The sequence below is a fragment of the Eurypyga helias genome, unplaced genomic scaffold, assembly GCF_000690775.1.
Source record: "Eurypyga helias isolate BGI_N326 unplaced genomic scaffold, ASM69077v1 scaffold5840, whole genome shotgun sequence".
NCBI classification, from domain to species: Eukaryota; Metazoa; Chordata; class Aves; order Eurypygiformes; family Eurypygidae; genus Eurypyga; species Eurypyga helias.
The window spans coordinates 42,650-66,149 of NW_010226130.1; the positions used below are offsets into that span (position 1 = coordinate 42,650).

Sequence of the window (23,500 nt, forward strand, 5' to 3'; positions counted from 1 at the left end):
TTAGTTTGACTTTGACACATCAGGGAAAGAAATGAAAGCACAAAAGCTCTAGATACCTTGACAGCCGGCCCTCCCCCAAAATAACTGCACCCCCAGCCAGCAGAGCTGCCCGTCTGCAGCCGCAGTGCAGGGTCAGGTGCTCCCCGCCTGCCCAGCACCGCTGTTCTGCAACAGCAGGTCTGATAGCTTTGGTCTTGCTGCTGATTACTGTTTGGTTTTTTTTTGTGAGCAGTAGAGAGAGGACATGACCTGCAGCACCTGCCAGCCTAGTCTTATTTTTCTAGAAAGCTTAAGATTTATGGTCAAATTTTACAGTAACTGTGATTTGCCTTAGAGATCATGAAGTATGATTGCCCCGTGATCCCACAGCGAGTCCCCCGAGACTGCTGTGATAGTTAGATCATTACTTCTGGGTGCTAGCGAGCATTAACACCGAAGCTTTCCTGGTGGACCAAACCATGAGGCAGGGCTGGAGCTGGCTGCTTGGCAGGCTTTGAGCCTTGATGAAGGGCTGTCTCCACCGCTGCAAGGCCAGACCCATTTCCCCTCCACGATAAACCTGGAAGTGACAGCTGGGCTCTGTGTGAAGAGTGACTTTTCATGCTGAATCATGGATTCTCACCAGACTAATTTTAAAATCTTGTGGCCCCAGGAGCAGAAGCTGCTGGGAGCCTTGAGGCTGGCAATGAGAACACGGTGGTTGTGCTTATTAGCTACATTAAACACTGATTTCCCGGGAGAAGGATGTACTGAGCCCATGGGGGCGTAGGTCGACTGCTCTGCCAGTGCAGTGTGGTGGCCTGCAGCTGTGGGACTCATGACAAGCCTGTCCTTGAAGCTTGGTGGGCAAATGGTAAAAAGCTGTCCAGGCAAATGTGTCTTTCAGGGGCTCTCCTTTGACTGGAGGTCTCTTCTAGGAGGCACAGAGACAAGCATCTTGTCACACGAGGCTCAGCCTGAAGCACAGGACAGTAAATGCTGCAGTGGGGACCAGGTTGGCCATGTGTGTGTCCTTCCTGGCAAGTGGAGGCTATAGAGGTGGGAACGTTGCTGTCACGGCAGCGGGGAGCTGCGGTGGGCTCTGCCCAACCTGTGCATTGCCCAGGGCCTGCAGAAATGGCACCTGAGGCAGCGGTCTGAAGGCAAGAGACGTGCTTGTAACGAGCCCAGTGATCTGGTGACTCATTCATCCTGTCCCAAGCACCCAGGTTTGATGTGAGAACTTCAATAAATGAAGACAGAGAATCCACTTTTCTAACATTTCCAACCGTTGTTTCTTATTTCTGCTTTGAAGGTGATGGCTTTAGCTTCCTCCCTTTGCTTCCTATTACGTTTCTCTGAACTACTAGGCACTGGAATCCTTTAATCAATCTGCAGCCCTCTCGGTACCTTTCTTTGCCTCTTTGAGCAAATCTTTTCCTGGCATTCTCTGAAATCCAGAGGTTTTCATTGAGGCTTCCAGGGCTCTTGTAATGCAAATGAGAATAATGATAATGCTAATCATTGTTGTTCTATAGGGTGAAATGTCAAGATTCCATAATTCCATGTCCATTTCTAGTACGTAGCTGCTGCATTAACTACATCCCACCTGTCAGAAACGTGCTTTTTGTATCACAGGTTTTATTAGAAATGGTTAGTGACAAAGGTGGCTACTGTTGTGCCTGATGGATTGTTCTTTGACATACAATAATGCAAAGTGACATTGCTGATTGGGAATGAAGGATGAAAAGCGGATAAATTATTGAATGTAGCTATAAATGAATGCATTTCATATCTGAAATGTGTTCCTGAGTTGTAACAATAAAGAGGATGCCATGTCGCTGCTGTTGAATTGTATGTCTGTATCTAGAAAGGAGCTAATGTGTTGGAGCGGTAGGGATTGGTTTGTTACTACCTGCCTGGGTAGAAGAAGGTTATATTAGCAACCACACTTGCCTTGAAACAGGCTTCTGTGGGCAGTAAGATCAGATTTTGAAGTGTGATGCCTGTCTTTGATTGTGGTTCTGAAACGGAGGGTATCCTTGGTAGCACAAGACCCTGAACGGTGTGGTTTTTATTGCAAGTACTTTTAAGCAACGAGTATTTTACTGCGAACAGCTCCATTCTCATCAAGACATTGGTAGGACTTGCTGTCCTTTTGGCCTTGTGTTTATTACGCAATATTACTTTGCAGAAAGTATTGCTTTTGCTTTGTAAAGTAAAAAACTTCTGGGTCAGATTTCTCTCTCATTTAGGTCTTTTTTAGTTAACAACATTCGTTTCACTTAATGTCATATAACACACAGAACATAACAAAAGCTGCTACTTCAGATTTGTACCAGCTTAGCTGAGACCTGAGCCTGCACCTCTCTCCGTTGATAACTTGCTTGTCTGTTTGATTTCAGCGGCTAACCTCACCCGTTGGGATGGTCTCGACAGCACGCTGGGCGTTATTGAAGAGCGGCTGCACACCTCCAGGCAGCGCTATCGAAGGCACGCGACGGATGATGATTACAACATTGAAGTCCTCCTGGGGGTGGATGACTCGGTTGTTCAATTCCATGGGAAAGAACACGTTCAGAAGTACCTGCTGACCCTGATGAACATTGTGAGTACAGCCCCGCTAGCTGCGCTGTGGGAGGGCACTGAAAGGACGGAGAATGTAGGTTGGTTCAGCCATTTGAATGAGATGTAGCAGGTTTTTCTCATGGCGAGAGATAAAATAATTCTAGGAGGAAAATCCAGGCCACTTTCAGGAGAGCCAGAAGGATAGAAGGAAAAGAAGAAAAAGGGGTGAAGGAAGAAGCTGACTGTGGGACTTTTAAAATGTTCAAAGTCCTGCTTATGTGCTTTGGTGGTGGGGGCACAGGGTCAGGGGCTCCAGTTCTTGGAAGTCATTACGTCTCAGATGTGTGTTCCCTTAACCTAAGCTCCCTGCTGAAAAACATGGTTGCCAGAACTGTCTTCAAATAAGGTTCTATTGGAAACTTCGATCAGCTTATACATTTTTAAAACTACTCAGTTAAATTTTTTGATTCCTCAACAACCACTTTAGGTCCCAGGCCACCTACCTACTCCTGGTTCCCCCTGCAATAAAATGCTACGCAGTATATCACTGAACTTTCTCAAACTGATTTAGTATTTACTCCATGACTGGCATCTTTAGGTTTCCTTAGTTAAATATTTAATCTTCAGAACCATTGTCTGTGCAACAGCCTATATAGTAGGGATGCAAGGAGACACTAGAGAATATTGTATTTGAAAGGACCATTTTTTCTTTCTAAATAGCAGCACAGCAGACACACAGCCCCTTAGTACCCCAGTCAGTAAGCAAGGACTCTGTTTGGTGGCAAAAGAATCAAGTTTTGAAAAAATCATCTCTTTTATAGATCAAAATAAAAACACATTTTATTCTTTGGGCCAAAAAATGGAAACGAGTGGTAGCCCCCTTCATAGGCAACTCACTTGGGGTGACTTTCTTCCTTCTCATGCTCTTCTGTAAAAAAGGTTCAGTGAATGTGTGTTCTTAGTGAAATGTTGTGGAGTAAAAAAACTGTAGGTCTGCTCTGTTTTTGACAAATAGAGTATGACCGCTGGAGTTGAGAGTCATGTCAAGCGGCTGAGCATCCGTAGGTGACTTCTTGGCATTACAAACCACAGAGGCAGATACACGGTCAGAAATCCAGGCTATTGGGTACATTTGCCTGGGGTGTATTTTTTCCAAGATATCTTTTTTAAATTATTAAACTTGTTTTTTTCTTTCTTTATTACATTCTTTTAACAACGTGTAGAATGTCACTGTTTTTCATTTTAAATGAGAGGTGGAATACAATTTAAGAAAATCCCTTGTGTGATATAAATTCAGTTGCACTGACTTTTTATAACTGTATTGCAAATAGTTGAAAACCTGCACTAACGCTGGAGTTATAGGGTACTTAGTGTCTGCTCTGATGGCTCTAAATACATATATTCTAACAGAAATGACACAGTGAATTTAATTTATTTGTGTGGTTTGTTTCCTCTGAGGCTTAAAGTCTACAGTGAAACAGATGGTTTTATACATCTCCAAATTAACAAGCCAAACAGGCCAAACCAGGAATGTGGCAAACAGGCTGAAATAGATTAAACAGGACTCTACTTATCATGTCACTTAAATCTATTTTTAAGAATTAAAATATACAGTAATGGTAAAGAAGCCGTAAATGTTCCAGCTCTGGAATATACTTTTTCCTAATTTTAGCAAACCACCCAACACACAAATTGTAAGAAATAACAACTCTTATGTGTGCTGTCTCTGCAAGTGGTTAGGAAAGTGCAGCCTGTGTAACTGTACCCACGGGGCTGTAGCAGCTCTTGGCATAGGCAGCGGCAGTTCCGTTGGGAAATCTGAGGTAGAAACATGTCTTTTGGGGACTAAGGATGTGTCCCTTGCCTTGTGTCCAGGATGTGGGGAGCTCTTCGAAACCCACAAGGCCTCTCGAGGAGGCTCTGGGTAATCTTTGGCAGTCATCGGGGCTGTTCTGTTCCAGTATAGAGAGGCAAGAGGGGTCTGTTGCTGTCCACCAGGCGATGGTGGGGACCTGTATCTTGCCGAGGGACGCCACGATGCAGAACTCGTCCTTCCCCTCGGCACTGTAACTCCAGCTGGCAGCTCCTCCAGCTCTTGCCCTAGTTGCTAGATGCATGCAAGGCAAATTTCTGTGTAGATGATTGCTATTGTCTCCTTTGCTGAAATTCACACAGTGACTCCCCTGTTGTCCTGTCTTCTACCTCCTTGAGTAGTGGTTTCTGGGTTTTTTTTAGTGGTCCCAGTCTAAAAAACCCTGGGGGTCTCTAGTTGTTGGGGTCACATGTAGACAGTGTGTTTCTCATGAGATGTGTAGGTCCAAAGAAAGAAGACAGCTACAAGAAATTCCAGGTGTCCTTTTAAATCGTGGGGAAGGTCCTACCATAACCATCAGATTGTGTGTACCATGCTGGTTTTATGGATGTAATCAATTAGCTTCGTACAGTCACAAGGCATTAAGCATAAAATTAATTAGTTTTGTACAATAACAAGGTAGTGAGCATAAAATCAAAGAATGCATAATAAGTAAATAAAATAATAGTGCAAGTATTTGCTGGAGATAAGAGGGTGATCAAATAGTTGAATTTCTGTGGTTCCAAAAATTAAATAAATCCCAGGTGAATCCTCCCTTGTGTCCAAGCTTCTAGAGGCATGAAATCACTTTCCCAGAAGCAACACCCAGCGTGGCCCTTCTCCGCACTTTGCTTGATTTCACTGTGTTTGATGGCGTGAGCAGTTGTCCTTAATTAACTTTTCCCAGGGATCCTGGGTGGAACCCTACCACCAACCCAATCAAAACACTATAATTTTTTCAAGCCCAGTGCAATAACTTACTCAGTAAATCTGTTTTGTGCTGCTTAAGTGACGTGATATGGTCCACACCTAAAAGCCATAAAGTGAGAAAAAACAGGGTCCGGGTGTCCTGGCTATCTTGAATAGCTGTGCTAATATTTATCCCAAAGTTTGGATATGAACTCACTCCTGAACGAATGGCGATAGATGCCAGAGGATTTTTAACGCTTTGGGCTGCAGCCACGTTTGGCCTGACTGTACGCCAGCCGTTTCACCACAGTGAGCTCGGCCTCTCGCCACCCCCTGTCCATCCTCCAGTCATTTCTTCATAGAAAAACTCTTTTCTCTTGACATCCTCTCTGTTCTCTGTTCAGCCCGTCTTTGGAAAATAGGCCATTGTTTTTGCTTTGAGACCCTCGGCTGCCTCTTGCTTGCACCGTTTTCTTTCGTATGTTGTGCTGTGTTTTATCCCGGGAAGGATATTAGCTTGCACAGTCCTCTGCATTTCCAAGCGTGAGCCCACACGTTGCACAAATTAACTTTGTACTTCTAGCATGCAGGAGCATTGCCACAGAGGAAGGAGATTTGGGTGCTATCTTGCAGCTCTGTAGTTCACTCAAGAACGTGGAAGGTAATTTAATTTCAGCAAGATGAAGGCTAAAAATCCCAGGGATTTTATCTGCTCGTACAAGTGTTTGGAAATATTAGAAAAGTGCAAGTCTAGAAGTGGCGTTGGAGAATGATCTTATTCCTTGGGAAACAAAAGCATGTCACTGCAGGATGCTTTGGGAAGAGGAGCGAGGGGCTCAGTGGGCACTGGTGAGCTAAAGTGGGTATTGGTGGTAGCCAGCCCATGGGCTGAAATTCTCTGATTGTGTCATAACCCTTTTAAAAATGGTTTTTGCGATTAAGCAGACCTTTTGCCACCTGCTGCGGAAGAGCAGCAGACCTGGGATTCAATGGTATGTTTACCTGGCCCAGCCAGGTAAATAAATATTGATTAGGTTGAATGTTTCAGCCTCCACAATCCGGTGTTTAGGGCCACATCCACGATGGATATCTTCAAAACAAACTCGAGGAAGAATATATGGTCTAACAATATTTTGGTCATTCCAAACAGCAAAGTCTCATGAAAAAGAACTCAATTCCAAATGATTCTGAATGTATTGGCTCTACCTGTCTTGACTGCAGGTCAAGTCTTCAACTTCTGTACCCCTCTCAAATTGTGGCTGGTTGTCTTTTTTTTTCTTCCTCTTTCTTTTTTTAGCTTTTTCTGATATCCTTTGTTTTCTTCCTCCACAATTCCTCCTCAATTCCTCTGCTACCTAATTTTGTAATGCTGGGTATCATCCTTGTATATTTTTGTGAAGAATGTGTCTACAGAGTATGCATGGTTTTTTTATTTTAGACAGTTTCCAAGGGGGAAAAAAATCTTTAATTTCCTTTCCATTCCTTTATTGTAAAGTTGTGATATTGCAATATGTAGTCGTTAGCCTCTGTTACATCTGTGTAATGGATATATGGCCAGAACATTTGTAGTGCTAAAACCCATCTCCTCAAAGTAGACAAGTGCCTAACTGCTGTTATTTCAAAGGGAAATAGACCCTAAATAGGATTTATGCCTCACTCTGGGCTAGATTTGTCTGAATATTTATTCATTACCTGCCTTTGAAATCAGTGAGAATCACTTCTAAAAATTAGCTCATGGGATTATGTCTCTCCCAGACTTTAAGTGAGACTTCAGCTCCAGAACAAATATATTAAAGAACTTTTCATTTGAATAACTGAAATCTATGAGAGTTAGGCAGCTGGGGGCTTTGAAAGTCCCCGGAGTCTTTCACCTGCATCTTGCAGCACTTACACGTCTTTGAAATTGTGGCCCTGAGGCACTTTTGAATATGTTATCCGTCCTCTTTATTAGGATGTACATGATACTACTATTAGAGATGAGATTTCTGCTTTCGTATCTCTGGCTGATGAGGGATGAAGATTTGCAGGTACAGAACAGCAAGTCCCTAATGAGAGGAAAGGGCAGAAATGCCATCGTTTCCTAACTGGCAGTTGGATGAAACCTGAAAGCATGTCTGATTCAAGCCGTTAAAAAGAAAGTGATGATTGAATGCTTTGAAATAATGGTGCACCATGTCTTCAGAATCGTGCTTTTTAAACTAAAAAGCAATTTTTTTGATGGGAAGGATATTTCATTAATACAGAATTGGCCGGATTTTAAAAAAATAAATAATTTATTAGCACCAATACTCATTATTTCAGATAAGTTTATTTCAATATGTGCACTTCAAATCTGAACTAACTCTAAGAAGTTCCACAGATAACAAATGCAAGTCCAGCTTGCTTCATCTGAGGGACTTCAGCTGTCAATAGTTGAATTACAGCTTGTTTGAAAATTTAAATATATGTATGTGAGTTAACTCCATGTTTAGACCATTCATTATAAACCTGTAGCTGTGACTAGTGAGAACAGGTTCTGATGAGGCCTCAGGAGGTTGTTTTTGTTCATTATCTTGACTGCCACACTACAGTGGAAGTTGTACTTGTGATTGGGCTTTCAGGAGGTCCCGCAGGAAATACCATCTCTGAACTCTTACAGGTTTTATTAATTTTCACAGGGGTATGATTTCCAGTGTCAATTAGGTGAGCAGTGCTCATCGTTATTAACTGGCATGTGCCTTGCTGCCTGGTTGGACGTAGCACAGAGCATCACACAGGTTTTCGTACCATCCTTGAGGTAGGAGATAGTTACTGTTAAAAGGCAGATTTTTCCTTTGCTTCAAATGCCAACATGAACTTTATGGATAAAGGGTCAGTCGGGGACTTCTGATTTTTAACAGTGTGGTTTATGTGATGGAGTATGGATAATTACTATCAGCTTTCAAAGTTTGGATGCTTTTCTGAACCAAACCACTTAGATTTGAAGAGGTCACAGTATTTATTGCATTGACACCACACCCGTGTCCTTTGTAGTAATATAATAAATGAATCTGCTTAATTATTTTATGATACTATAGTTGGCTTTATTAAAGTGCTCTTGAGACAGTAATTCAAACAAATACTGTGTCTTTTGGTGCAAAGGTAATTTACAGTGATTAGAGAAACTTCTCAGAGCAGTGGTTTGTGGGCAAGAATGAGGAGTTCCAAGAGCCTGAGGGAGGAACTAAGAAAAATAAATTAGTCATGAAGTCAGAAAACAAAGTCTGTGACCTTTCTAAAGCCAAAGTTACAGTCGAAGATGAGATAGAGACCCATAACACAAAGCTACCTAGTGCCTTGCCAAGACATCTGCTCTGGGGAATGTTTTTCATTTTGATCAGAAGCAGCTAACTTGGACTTGGTAACAACATCTACTGACTCTCACACCAGGGAAGGTAAATCAGGACTCAGACTCTTATTTGCATACAAAATGCCAGATTCTTATCTCCATTTCGCAATGTACATTGCCAAGCTCTTCTAAAACTGCCTCTTGCCTGTGGTTTTGAGCAGAATGATAGATCTTTTCCAAATCTGAGATCACAGCTTGACCTTTAAGTTTCATGTGTGTTGTGTGCTTTCATTATTCTTTTTTCCTTGCGTCGCTCAACACGGATTGCAGAAAAAAAGAGTTCCTCTCTAAGGAAATGAGGAAATGCCTTGTAAGGACTAGAAAGGAAGACTGGGAGCCCTGGATTTTGCCTGATGACTTTCTATGTGTCCGTAGTTTATCCACCAGAGGAACTGATGTAATGTTATTCCTGTGGGATTAAGATGAAACTTTGGGAATGTTAGAAATATTAGTTTGGGATCTTCAAAAGCATAAAGGAGGTGATGAAAATCGAAGAGGATAGTGGTGTTTGAAGTGGGAACACAGAAGAATAAAGTGAGAGGGGAACGCTTTTGGGAGGGTCAGATTACAAAAGTTGTGCTCGGTATCCACCATGACATTTCTGGTTCCTATTCTGTAATTCAAACCAGCCGTTCCTTACAGAAATAGACAATCACTGGATGCCCACCAGGCACCGAGGCTCTGCTGCAGATAATTATGACCTGATGAATGAGCTGCATCTCAGGCCGGGCTTGAACAATGGCTTGCCAGGAGCTCTGCCATCCCACGGGGAAGGCGCTGATGCTCTCCAGCTCCTCTGCTGTCATTCTGGCAGATCCACACATGGTCTCCGCTCTGCCCGAGAGCACGTAGCCATGGGTAGTTTCTGCAACAGTAGTTACATAGGGATGTTGGGTGATCAAAGAGCAGACTAATTGGGTTGGATGGATCAGGAATTTGTGGTGGCTGAAAAGCCAGATGCATGAACTGCATCTTGTATTGTGCCCTCTCCAAATGGTTAGATATGCCCTCTGACGGCTGCTGGAGCTGGGTCAGATCCGTTTGAGGCTGATGGTAGCCAGAGGTTGCAACTATTAGTTGTCTGTCAGGGATGTGTGCTCAGGGAGCCCGAGGAAGCGGTGCTTACCCAACCGTACGGTGCAATGCGTGGAGCCGCAGAGGATGCGCCTTGGGACGAACTCCGCTGTGATGATTTATGGTTCAGTGGGATGGAGCCGAGTTGTGATCAAGTGGGCAGTCTTTTGCATGGCAGATGCTAACACACTCTTCAAGACTGGGAACTCTTTCAAACTGCATGAATGAGTTTGCCAATGACTTGCCAAAATATGCAGATTATTCTTTCTCCTGTTGCACATTGGTTTAATGACCGATCCAGGGAATCACCTGCCTTCCCTGCCAGCTATATCAGCAGGTAATCCACCCTGCCCCAAGACTAGCAAAACTGCGGGCTGTTTATTACTGTTTGTGTTACAGCAGTTTTCAAAATTCCATTTTAGGATTGGGCCCTGCTTGGCTCAGTAATAAAAACTTTGCAGTGCTTATTTTACAAAGCATGATGCACCTCTCAGGTGCTTAGCTTGTCTTTAGCTGGAGTTTTTTGATGTATTCTCCATGCTGACTGTTATGACTTCAAACTTGTTCAGGGCACAATAATTATGAAATAGGCACAGAGAAACAGAAGAAACAATAAAGAAAGTTTTTGTTTTTCTTACGTAGCACCCATCTGTGCCAGCCTGATTTCTAAACATAAGCTTTAAATAGAAATGCATGTTTTGCTTTGACTGAAATATCCCAGAAAAATAGACCAAAGTTATCCCAAAATAGTTCGTGAACTACAATAGCTCGATGAAAGTCTCTTTACAGTCTTTCACCATGCTTTGAATTCCTTCAGGTTTACCCAGCCTTCTCCACCACCCTCTGTAAATGCTGAATCACTGTAGCCAGCTAACAGGACTTTAATGCAGAATCTTCACTGATTCGCTTCACAGCTCGGGAGCTGTGGTTTTGGGATGGTCTTTGTGCGCTCTCTTTTCCTACGCCGCAGCGTAATTTTAGACTTACTGAACTAGAAATAAAACAGGAGATTTGATTTTTTTTTTTTCTGGTGTTGATATGTACCAGGATGTCCTGCTGAGGTACATGGAGATGCAGTGCTCTAAAAGTACCGTGTAACCGTTCACACCTGCGTGTATCTATTACACAGACATCTGAACATATATATCCATTCTCTGAGTATCTGTGCTTTGAAACAAACATTTCAGCACCTAAAGTCGGCAGTTGGGTTGGATGAGAGCCTGGAGCTTTCTGATTCCACAGGTTGGTTCGTTGCTTAGTGCCTAGACAATGCACTTAACTGCTTTCCTGTTGGAAGGACAGGTGGGAATTTGGAGGATCTGAGCGAGGGTTTGTGGGGACCTTTTGGTGCGTGCACTTCTCATGAATGTTTGACAGCACAACATTCAGTTGCTTGGATCTCCTGTCTTTAATAAACTTCCTGAAACAAATAGGTGCAATTTAGGCCATGCTGAAAAAAAGAAAAAACATCTATTTCAGCGTATTATCTATGTGCAGGGAAACACTAGCAGCAAAGCCACAGTTTAGCTCAGGGAAAGGTGCAGAGGATCCAATTCAGCTGCTGTGTGAAGAGGGGTTGGACTCATCCTTATTAATGAAACCATGACCCAGAGCTTTGAATTGCCCCACTGTCTTGCAGAAAATCCAGTATCCCAAGAGAACCGAGCAGCTTTTTAACAGTGCCCATGCTTTTCTGTTCATTCACAGTTTGTTTGTTACGTGTCATCTGCATGAACAGTCAAACAGTGTTTCAGTGCTCTTCCATCAGGGTTTTCAAGCCAAGTTTCATTTTGGCACACGACAGCGATCCGGTTGTTCTGTTACTCAACTATTGTTAGAAGAGGCTTAGGTTAAATTCTGGAAGTTAATGAGAGAGTGGTGTGCAGCAATTTGGATTATGTTTTATGAACTAATTAAATACTTATTTACATGCTGTGTTTACTGTCCTCTATACACAGGAGTTTTTGTTCAGTACTCATTTCATGTAAAGGTAATTTACAGCTTATTTCAGCCTCATATCCTTGATGCGTGTGCCCTCTTCCCGCAACACAAAGAGTGAGGCAAATTAATATCCCTGCCTCTCTTGGCAACACACGACGGTCTTTCTCCTCGGTGAAAGAATTTTGCAAAGCAAAATGTGTGTTTACGTCTTGCCTCTTCATAATCTGTGCTTGGTAATGGTCCTCCAAGTAGAAGTAAAATATTTTTTAAATACAGGAATATAAAGTTAGTCTTTTAAAGGCTTACTTAGATGTGTAAATAAATGATCTGATTTCTAGGGGGGTTATTTACAAAGCAGATCTGAACAGATCAGCTACTCTACACTGCAATGAAAATAGTGGCCCCTGAAGCCAGTCGTAGCCACGGGCTCCTCACCCGCCATCTTCCAGCCAAGGATCTGCTTACCAACTGGTAAGGAGCCTGGATCCCGGGCATCCCACAGCATGTTCCCCAGGTGCCCGGGCAGATGCCCTGCAGGGTGTGAGTCTGCTCCCGGAGCCGTGGTTCAGCCACGCTGTCTCACAACCATCACTGCAGGACGCTCAGGACTTTTGAAATCTTGAGCTTTTACCAGACATAAAATTAGGCTCTTATATCCAAAAATGGTGATAAAATGAATTAAAATTCACTTTAAAATGTCAAGGGGGGGTTGCTTGGCAAAACCTACGCTGATATATTTAGTTTTAATTATTTTTACAGAGATAAAAGATGGGCCATTAAAGTTAGGGCTGATTGAAGAAACAGGGCATTATTTACTATGTTTCTAATGAAAGGTTTTCTGATAGTTACTTATCAGCTTGTATTAATGAATCTGTTCTGTAGGAATAAATGAAATACAGGTCCAGCCAGCAGAGCAGTCCAGTCTGGTGCAACCTTTACCAAGGGAAAGCGGTGTTAGGAAAGGCACCTGCCTTGCAGGGAATCTCGTCTGCCTCTTCTAATTTGTAAAGCCAAACCCCTGCCATTTGGCTGAGTCTCATGCAGTCTTCATCACTGAATACTGATATCAGCCTCTTTAACAGTTAATATTTGCCTAGCTTACTTGTAGCAGTGTTTCCTGAGTAATCTTTATACATCCACATTTCATTCTCCACTCCAAATATTTACCGTTCTCTTTTCAGTGTTCTTAGAGTGATTTCCCCGTGTGCTGTTCAGTTACGTAGTTCTGGTATAAAGAAAAAGACAGTTTTTAATTTTCTGGCATTTTGTAGCTTTGGTTCAGCTTGCAAAGTTTAACACTGATTAGTTTTGACACACAATCCAGGCAGCCCACATGCCAACCGTGCCTTTGAGGGAGGTGTACCCTCTCGTCTGTGTGAGGCGATGGCTCCCAGATGGAAGAGTTACGTGGTGCAGCTGAGCTGGTCCAGCAAATGGCTCTTGGGAGAGAGGTCCTGTCCCTCCGCTTGCTCCTCCTCCATCGTGTAGGTGCACCGTGATACGTATCAGTCTGATTAGGCTGGCCCTTAAATACCTGTTGATATGAAGTCTCTGGTGATGTGTTGGGTTTAAACGATTTCCTGAATTATGGCCTGTGGGGAGGCTACAACAGCGTTTAGAAAAAGAAAACATTCCTTCTCGCTTTGATGGAATTTGCCCTGGTTTATATATGATCACAAAGTGATCTTTGGCTTGATGACAGTGTGTAAAAGGGACTGCTGTATCACTGCTTTCATGGTTACTGGTTGCCAGTGCCGTGCTTTAAGTGCTGAACTCTCTTGCAGGTTAATGAAATTTATCATGATGAGTCCCTGGGTGCTCACATTAACGTTGTCTTGGTGAGGATAATCCTGCTGAGCTACAGCAAGGTAAGTAAAGGTTAATTTAAATGGAGGATATCCATATCTCTGAATTTCATTCTTTTATGAACAATGTAGTTACTGGTGACATGTATCGGTTTTTGTACTTTAGTTCATACATTGTCCCTGCCAGTCGATGAATATAAAGAGCTTTTATGTTTATATGTATTTGTTTATCATCTGAACTTCACATTTCAAACAATTTCAATTTCCTCTGGGTTTTCCCTGTGTCACTAAGTTGCTGCTTAGCTCTGGAAGTCTATCTTTCCAGACTTGTTTGGCACTATCCATGAAACTTAGTGAACATTTTGGTTCCTAGAAAAACCAGAGGTGTTGTGGTAGAACTGTGTGTAAGTAACAATAAACACAAGATCAGTTCTGCAAGATGCTGAGGGCTACGGCCCCATTCCAAGAACTCATTTGAATTTGTGATTAGAATTAGTGGGACTACTCATGTGCCTAAAGTGCGAGCTCTGCGGGACAGGACCCGAAGGCAAGACCTCTGCAGATGAAATCTGTAACTAGGAACACCAAGTGTTCTCCTGCTGTTCCTGTGGATGGGGTTACTCCATTGATAATTTAAAAGTTGTGGATTTCATATTAATCTTCTTTAGAGAGGAGAGTGGGGTGGAGTGCAGAAACCTTCACTTCTTGGTGGGCCTTTGGTCACCTCACAAGAATAGCCGTTGCGGGTAGCACTATGTGGTCTACTTCAGGATTCCAGACCTGTAATCTGCAGGGGACGATGTTTTTGTTCCCGAGTTAGCCAGCTGGTTTCAGCAGGGCATAACATGGGGTAGTTCTAGTATCACAAGCTTGCCCTACATAACCATGAAGATAATTTTTCTTGCATTTCTGTATCTGATTCTTATTTACATGAAAGGTAATTTATGGCTTTCAGAAAAAAAGTAAAATTAATGTAAAAGGTATCATTTCAGAGGTCCTCCACCTGATGGTGTGGGGCCTGCATGCCCTGGCTGTATAAGAATACCTTTTTTTTATGTTCATATTTTCAAAGCTCCTGAAAAGAGGACTAGAATCAGGGAGTAGAAGGTGAGGAGGTTTCTCTTCGGAGGATTGGGATTATTTAGCAGTGGAAAAGCAGTGAGAAAGGCGTATAGTTCCTACTTTCTGAACCTGTTCTGAGGAATAAGAACAAGGCTTTCAATATTTTACTATCCCACTAACACACACCACCACTAACAGTTTTTAGGAATATATATTCAAAGTACGTCATAAAAGGAAGGGCGCGTGTACAAGCTAAGGCAGTGCATGAATGAAGCAGCCTGGTTGGCTTCACAGTACGAAAATGTTATCCCAGTCTTGTTTGACTAAACATTTCTTTTGAAAGCATGCAGCTGATATCCTCAGATTCATTTGCTTCATTGTAGGCAATTTATATATATTATCAAGGGTGCCATTTCAATAATCATAATAATTACATTATGGTTCTGTAATTGATGAAGTATGTACCATCAACATCAGGTTTATGACAGCACTCTGAGCCATTGCCAACTCTCCATCCCTGAACAGCCTTTTACTGTACTGTGGGCTTTTTAAAAAGAGGATTATATTATTTTATACAATATGTCATCTGTTGATAAGAATAATATGGACAATCTTGAGTTGCATAGCAACCAGCTATTCAGTGGTTCGTGCTTGAAGGTACTCCATTCCTTGAAATGTACTTATTTTTTAATATATTCAAGCACAGGAAACTGTACATTCAAAAGTTTCAGTAATGACAGTAATTGCATTAATTGCCCTGGTAAGATGAAAAAATGGAGGATGTTCCTTGGTGATCACATGTTGAAATTACTTCAGGGGCAAATCCAAATGATCTCACAGTGTTTTACTGAATTAACACTCTGTAATTACCTCTGACAGAGACCACGGCAGCCCGAGACTTGCCGAGGAGCAGCAGACTTGGGTGCTGGCTGGGTGCTGTGTTTGGGGAGGGGGCAGCGTGTAGCTGTGCTGTGTCTGGGGTAGGCATGCTGAAGCTGCCAGCCCTTTTCTGAGTCCCCACTTTCCTCTTCGTACTTGAAATAAATGAGCAGCATGCCTGGCTGCTGCCCGATCATCTACCGATTCCGTTATTAGGACAGAAAAAAATGTTCTGCAGAGACGACTGTACGTCTGTGGTGGTTTCAGAACCACCATGCATTTCTCTCTGCTCTCTTTACATTGACTCCCAAAGTCGCAGGCTTTTTGCTGTGATGGGATACTGCAAATAAGTAAACAGGGTATGTGTGGTTCATTTTTCTTCAAATGGGAAAAAGATGAGCTGGCTCGCTTCTGCCTTTTTGACTTCAGTAGTAGGAAGATTGGTTCCAAATTTTGGAAACTCTGGATACGTTTGAGATGAATATAATTCAACATTTGGGCAAATTATTCCATTTAGACCTATTTTGGTTGTAACAGCTCTGTAATCTAGCTAGCACTAGAGTAGTCAGGGGAGTAAGCAAAGCAACCACTACCACCAAGTGCAGAGGAGGTGGCAAGAGATGAGTTGAGAATGGATTTAAAAATCATGACTGGTTATTATAAAATTTGTTTGGAAACATTTAAATCCTGAGCACTGCATAAAATCCTCTCATCACCTCTTTGAGGTGGATGAGTAAAGATTATTATTCCCTTTTTACAGCTAAAAAAGATGTTAAGTGTTATTTTCCAAGGCCACACGGAAGGCCACTGGCAGGCTGGGGATAAGACCTCATAAATTCCTGGCTCCAGCCCCACGCTCTGACCATCCACAATGGTGACTTTGTGTGCAGATGAGCTGCCCTTGCACAGCGGCAGAGAAAAGCACACACGTTAGCTGGGATGGGTGGGATTAAGACAGTTTATTAATAAAAAAAAGTCAGAAAGACTTCTGCAGGTTTCAGTAAATGCAGCCACCTGAGGGATTTGTGAGGGTTGTTTCTTGAGAAATGTGGACATGGCAGTGCAGGATACCCCATAACCCTCCTCGGGGGCAACATGCACAGCTTGAGACACCCGTGTTCAGACTGGAGCAGGGTGGGCTAGGCTGAGGTGCTGTGTCTGCTCTGTACACATCTGGGATGGCACCCAGCAGGGAGAGAAGGCCCGTGTTGGCTACAAACCAGCGCTGGCTCCAGAACAAGTGGTTCTGGCCATATGTTAACGTGCTCCAATTGAAAGAGGAACCTGACCACCAAGGTGGAGAGCCTTTCAGAAAGATTAGGGGAGGGAACAAAGCCCAAATGGCTTTAAGATGTCACTTCAGGAGGAAGGTGGTGTGGGGTGGATGCCTACAGTCTTGTAGGACAGGACTGTTCAGCTGAGAAAGATTTTTCAGTTGTGTATGTCGGAGGTATTAGCAGAGCTCCTGCTGCCTTCATTTGGGACAAAATTTTACCTGCGATATTTTTATAAACTGGTTCTCTCTTTATCTCTGCCATCTGACTTTTCCATGTCTAAGGTTGATGCAAGCAGGGGAGATGTTCTCAGTTCAGTCAGGATGGAAACTGGTCATTTGGTCTGAGCCAGGTTCTTCTCTCTGTTTCCCAGAGGGTGTCACAGGTGACGCAGCTGATATGGAAGGAAAAGCTGGGTTTATCCCTTAAATCTGGTGTTTGTCCTTACCATTTTGCTGTTTGTCTCCTGGAGGGAGAGAGCTGGGTGCTCCCCTCATCTCTGTTTGTCCCAGGAAGAGGTGAATACTCTGTCTGGAAGCAGTTGTGCCTGGAAGGGCAAGAGGGTTAGCTGTGCATTAGGGTCACAGAACAGCTGTGCCTGAAAGTGTCCTCTGGGTATCATCTAATCCAACCCCTCTGCTCAAAGCACGGTCACCCAGAGCAGGTTGCTCAGGACCTTCCAGCTGGGTTTTGAGTATCTCCAAGGGCAGAGACTCCACAACCTCTCTGGCAATTTTTCCCAGTGTTTGACCACTTTATGGTAAAACTTCAACAATGTTCTTACAGTATTTTTCTTGCATTTAAATGGATTTTCTTATATTCCAGCTTGTGCTCATTGCCTCTTGTTCTTTCTCAGGATACCACTGAGAAGAATCTCTCAGTTGTCTTTACTCCCCTCCCAATAGACATTTATATACATTGATGGCATTTCCTTGAGCGTCCTCTTCTCCAACCTCTCCTTGTATTAGAACGTCAGTAACGTGACTTGAGTGTCTTAGCTTTCTGCTGACATTGGTAGATACAGAAGACCCAAAAGTATCGTCAGGAATCAAGGCCTGATCGTGCACTGTGCTATATAAACATGTCTGAAGATGGAGTTCCTGATCCCAGCTTTTGGTCATCTCCAATAACCAGTTCCACACAGGCTGAGTTGCAAGGCCAGGACCTACGTATTACATAGCATTTTGGCTGCTGTTCATATTTTTGCACTGTCTTTATATGTTTAGGGTGGGGAAAAAGATATTGTCCCTCTTATTTATTAGTTGAATTGCCTTATTTATATATTGGACACATAGCTTATAGTTTCCCAGTGTGTTTTGTTGGGAAGTTGAAGAGTGTAGAGATAGCTGATAGCATAAACAGTACTTTGTATTCCTGATCTGCTTACGTTTGTACAGAATTAGAGACTGAAAAATGTTTACAAACTGCTGCCATAAGAAAGCTTTACAAATCCTTTGAATGCAAAATGACAGTTTGCTGAATGAACTATTTTTGTTAGTTTGATTACCATGGGCACTAGATAATTGTATTTATTTATTTCTTACTTCTCTTGTTCAGGATGTGAGAAGAATATAGAAGACCTAATCCAATATACAATGAGTAATAGAAGTGCCAAGTAGAAGCAAAGTAAATAGTGTGTTTTGCAGAGACTTTACACATTCAAGAAGGCAAAGTGATATGTTAAACTGTCTCCTGAATTTCTGTGCTGTTATGGTCCAACTTTTGCTACCATAGTTTGAAACCTCTCAAGTTAAGCATATTTCTCTCCTTCTGGAGCTACTGAAGAGCGGCAAAGCCTTCTCCGTTGGTTCTCTTGGAGCACCACCTAATGGATGAGTTAGGAAAGGTCCTTTTCCAGCAAGCTTCTGACCACCCAAAATTTGTGTTCTGTTCATCAACACCATTGCAAAGTTGTACCCAGTTACGCTAAATGGCAAGTAAACAGAAGAGTTGGTTAAGGGAAGCTGCCATTCTCTGTGTGATACCACCGTGTCGTTCACGTGTACTGGCAACTTGAACTTTCTTTGTTTGTGTGCACTTTGCAGTTTTTCTTCTAAGGTAACCTCATATTTGAAGTTGTTAAAGAAAAAAAATTATTTCTTACTTTGCAAACAATTTCCACAAGTATTTGAAGGACCTTCCAGTTAGCTTCATAAGTGCCTTGTTCTACTGTGTCTTCATAACAGAGAACGGATATCACACTGGTAACTTCCCAGAAGACAAGACGGGTAGCAAAGAAGCTCAGAGGTGGCTGGGTCTGTGTAATAATGACTTTCAGCCATTTCTTCCTGCCCTGCTTTGCCTCTTTGTAGGGATGGTTGTTGCAACTCAGTTGTCTCTTTTTTTGTTTGCTTTTTTTCTGCTGCTTCCATCTAAGAAGTAAGGGAGTAGACAAGAAAGGGAGGCAGAATCAAAAAAGAAGAAAGATGGAAAATGGAGTGTGTTAGTAGATGTTGTTCCCCAGAGCAAGGATCTCAGCTGGTTCTCTGGGGCAGGCTGTCCTCTTAACCTTCTGTGATGTCTCCTCACATGGGGGATGTTCTCCCAGCTGAGGCTTTTCCACTTTTTGGCCAACATCTCCATATGTTTCCATCAGCAGTTCTCTGAAATGCCCGCAGATTTTTTGCTTTTCTTGCTGTGAGAAGGAAAGGTTCTCTTTCCATTGGCAGTATTAGCTGAGTAATACTCTCCACAGGCCTGCTGTCCTGTTTGGAAAGAAGTCCTTCCTAGCCAGTTCTGAGCTCCCAGCCAGCTGCAGGACCTGCATGTTCCTGGCAGCGTGGACCCTATGCTGGCCAACAGTAACACCTATACCTCTTCTCCATACGCAGCCTGCTGGTCCCCAGACTTTCTGTTTGCCGTCTGACAGAGGGATTTTACCTTTACTTACAGTACTTACTACTGTACACAGTTCATCTCTTTTCCCCTTTCTCCTTTTGCTTGCTCCATTTAATAAGAGGCTGGGCTTTTCTGAGTCTGATGAAAGCTCCCCATTGACTTCCAACAGAAAATATTATCAAGTGTCATCTGATACCTCTACAAGAGTAAATTTGTTGACATCTTTCCAAAACATTACATCTGCCCTGTATAGCAGACACAAGCTGTGCCTGGTCCCATGGTTTCCTAAGCTCCTTTCTTGCAGGACAGCAGCATTTATCTTTAAAAGCAAGGCAGCTGAAAAAAATGAATAAAATTCAATCTAAAGGCATGTCTGGATCAGGAAATCTGATCCAAAGACAACTGGACCCTAGGAGGTTATTTGGAGGCAGATACTGTTCTATACTTGCACTCTTCCAATTCCCTTCCCTGAGCATCCCATTGCCTGCTAGGAGAGGACCATGGCTTACGTGGTTCTTGCCAGTGCAGTTGCGTAGCACGGTGAGGTTGACTTGGACCCCACTTTGGTGGTTCCCTGGCCATGCTGTATTCGCTGTAGGTGAATGATCTTAAAGGTCTTTTCCAACCTAAAAGACTTTATGATTTTTCTTTGTTTTCTGATTGACGCGTCTAATAAGATATGATGATTTTCATTTGGTAGAATGTACCGGAGGAGGTCATTATGAGAGAACAAGCTGTTAGCAAACAATACACGAGTTGCGATTTTGTAACTTCATTTTACAGCACTCTTTTTGCTTTTTGAATCTTGCAGTAACATTTCTCACTGAGTTCCTTGAATGGATTGATTTCTTTTGTGAAGCTTTGGAGAAATGAGGACAAGGTAGAGATTATGTAGATGTTGGGTTTTTGTTTGCTTGTTAGTTGATTTTTGTTTTACCACTGATGGATGTTATTGAAGACCTCAACAATGGTCAAACCTTGGTTAACTGAATAGGATTTTTGCTTGAAGAGCCAGGATTTTTACCCTGTAACAGTCACTCAAAGTTTGTTTAAGTCTGCTCTTTTAAATACATGAAATGCTATAAAGGCACCATAACTATCCTACCATTTAAATGCAGTTATTAGTTCAATTTCCAAGGGAATTATGGCTGGAATCACTATGATCCAGCATGGGATTATATTACAACTTTTTCATTCCACAGTGTTATCAGAATCCAAACTGTGCCTCTATTTGGTTTATTAATTTGTTTTTCTGAACATTTGCAGAATTGTAATATCCCAGTTTTGCCAAAATCAGACCTCAGTTTGGCAGACTTTTCTTTTATCAATTCCAGTTGTTCTTCCACAACCCTTTGAGGATTTTCCTTTTCACATGTAGTCAATACTCTGTGCATCATGCACTCAATTAGAGGACACGTCAAATACCCCCGTATTTAAACACAAACTGTATTTCTTCTCTCTTATTTTTGGCCCAGGCTAGGTTTTACTCTACATTAAGTACTTTGGAATGACAAATGCTTACAGTACAGTATAGCATCTAAATTGTAGTGGTTTCTGTTATGATTACACTGTTGTCATGGTAATGTAATTTTTTGCAAATGAAAAGCCAGGGTTCACATATGTAGTTCTTACAAATCCTGGAAGTCCTGGGATGGGTCAATTAGTCATACATTTTATAGAATCCCACATACTATAAACTTTCTTAAGTCTTAACAATGCATAGTATTAAGTAGAATTAGCTGGGAATTCTTATGAAAGTACTATTTTGAAAAAAGGCAGATGTGTAGTTGGATTTTGCAATACCTTTGTCTTTCTTGTTCAAGAGACTTGTCCTTTGCACTGCACCTAACATTAACTCTTTTGAGTGGACTAAGCTGTTTTGGCGCCTGACCCATGTGATGCGCGGTTTATAGGGAGAACAGCCTACCACAGTGAGAAGTTGTGTGCTGCCTTCAGAAAAATCTTCAGGTGTGGAATGGGATAAAGAAAATGCATTTTAAAAGGCACTTCTGAAAGTAATGATTTAAGTACAGCTGAAAACATTATACTTAGTTTTTACACTTACAGAGCATCGAGTAGTCTTCAAAGGTCTGACAAAGTAGCCCTAACAGCTCGGTTTCGTGCCAAAAGTGGCTGATGAACCAGGGCTGGGTGCTGGCCATCTGCCATTGTTGCCATTTGCTGCCCTTGGCCATCAGGCATTACCCTTCCCCAGGCTGGGTTGGTCTCCACTGGCCAACAGCCGCTCTAGTTCCAACAGGAGCACAGGCTCGGGCTCCATCAGAAACTCTATATCCAGACTGGAAGTGATGGTGCAAGCGGATGCCAGAAAGAGTAACACACAGTGCACAATAAAATAACAGTTTTGGCATTAAAATGCCCTTTTTTTGGTGTGGTTTTTTTGTTTTTTTTTTTTAATATCTTAGACCTTGTCGGTGTGTCATGGCAATTGCATTTAATCTAACCATGAACTTCAGCTATTTTCTTACTTTCTTGATCCAGTAAAATTGGTTTCTGAAGTGCAATTGTCTCTTTATTAAGAACAGACTCTTAATGGACATGGAAGGTTTGTTCAAGTGCCTTAAATTGGGAAAAACATCACGACAGTTTTAATAAATAACTACTGGTGTGTCCTTTCCTGTGCATGTGCAGTCTATGAGTCTGATAGAGATTGGGAACCCTTCGCAAAGTCTGGAAAACGTCTGTCGCTGGGCCTACTTGCAACAGAAACCCGACACTGGGCATGCAGAGTATCACGACCATGCTATCTTTCTCACAAGGCAGGATTTTGGCCCATCTGGCATGCAAGGTAAGGTGGTGGTTTGTAAATCACTTAGTGAGGCTAGTTATGCAAAGTTTAATTGTCTATCTTATGCTTAGATGTGGTCAAGGTTTTCTTTCCCCAAGTGCTCTGCAAATGGTCATTTTCAGTTGTAACTATTTCACTTATTATTTTATCCTTTTTTACTGGTGGGACCACCATGGGATCACCTCTTTGCTCTTACTGAAGCCAAGCAAATGGGATCGCTATGTAAACAGTCCTGAAAGTGCCCAAAGATTAAAGATCTTGTGTTTTAAAAAGTCTCTAAAGCTGTTGCTGTGTTCCAGCAGGATTGCCAAGAAATATTGTTACAGAGGGATCTGGAACAGCAGGAACAAATGCTGTCCACGTTTTCCGTTTTTTCAGGGCTCTGCCTCCTGTGAGATCAGGTTTGATCACTGGAGGAGATAAATGTCAGAGCTTTCCCGTTCCTTTTGGGCTGGCCAGGTCTGCTGTCAGCACAGGGCTGGGGCTTTGCTTGTGCATTCCCTGAGGACTGGATGGTCCTAGAGGTGACAACAGTTTTCTTGGTGAGCCAGGAATATAGTTTTAATTGGTTCAACAGGCTGGTTTCATCTCGTTTTGTAGATGAGGGAACGCATCATTAAATGTTCGGGGGCAAGGGTCACTTGAGAGGAACCCTTCAGCTATATTTGTGTCACAACAGGAGGCAGATGCTTGTCCTAGAGCCGCTCACCTTTCCATACGTGTTCCTTTTCTGGAACACTTGTCACTTCTTGCAGGCTACGCTCCGGTCACTGGAATGTGTCACCCTGTTCGAAGCTGCACTCTCAACCATGAAGACGGTTTTTCATCTGCATTCGTGGTGGCTCATGAAACTGGCCATGTGTGAGTAGAACCGTGGACATTCTCTGTCCCACCCTTATAATGTCGTTGATACTGACAGATGACATTGGAAAGACGCAGTTTATGTTAAGAAACATATTCAGGGTTAGCTCTGGCTTCAAATCTCAGCTCTCAAGGTTTTCTTTACGATCTTAAGTAAGCTTTGTATGTTGGTATTTTCAAATGGAAAAAAGAACTACTACCAAAATATCTTCCAGGGCTGCTCTGAGGGTAGATTGAATGATGGAAATGCAAAGTACACCTAATGATGAAATATGAGCCAGT

At 42.5% G+C, this 23,500-nt stretch overlaps 1 protein-coding gene across 1 annotated transcript in view; it reads left to right on the forward strand.

Annotated features, from left to right (window-relative positions):
• The window catches only part of ADAMTS2 (ADAM metallopeptidase with thrombospondin type 1 motif, 2), a 57,735-nt gene that overhangs the window by 2,094 nt on the left and 32,141 nt on the right, over positions 1 to 23,500 (forward strand). Inside the window, exons 2-5 of the mRNA XM_010151728.1 lie at positions 2,385 to 2,587; positions 13,475 to 13,558; positions 22,201 to 22,357; positions 23,113 to 23,218. Of these exons, the coding sequence (XP_010150030.1) occupies positions 2,385 to 2,587; positions 13,475 to 13,558; positions 22,201 to 22,357; positions 23,113 to 23,218 (550 nt within the window). The remainder of the gene's footprint in view (positions 1 to 2,384; positions 2,588 to 13,474; positions 13,559 to 22,200; positions 22,358 to 23,112; positions 23,219 to 23,500) is intronic.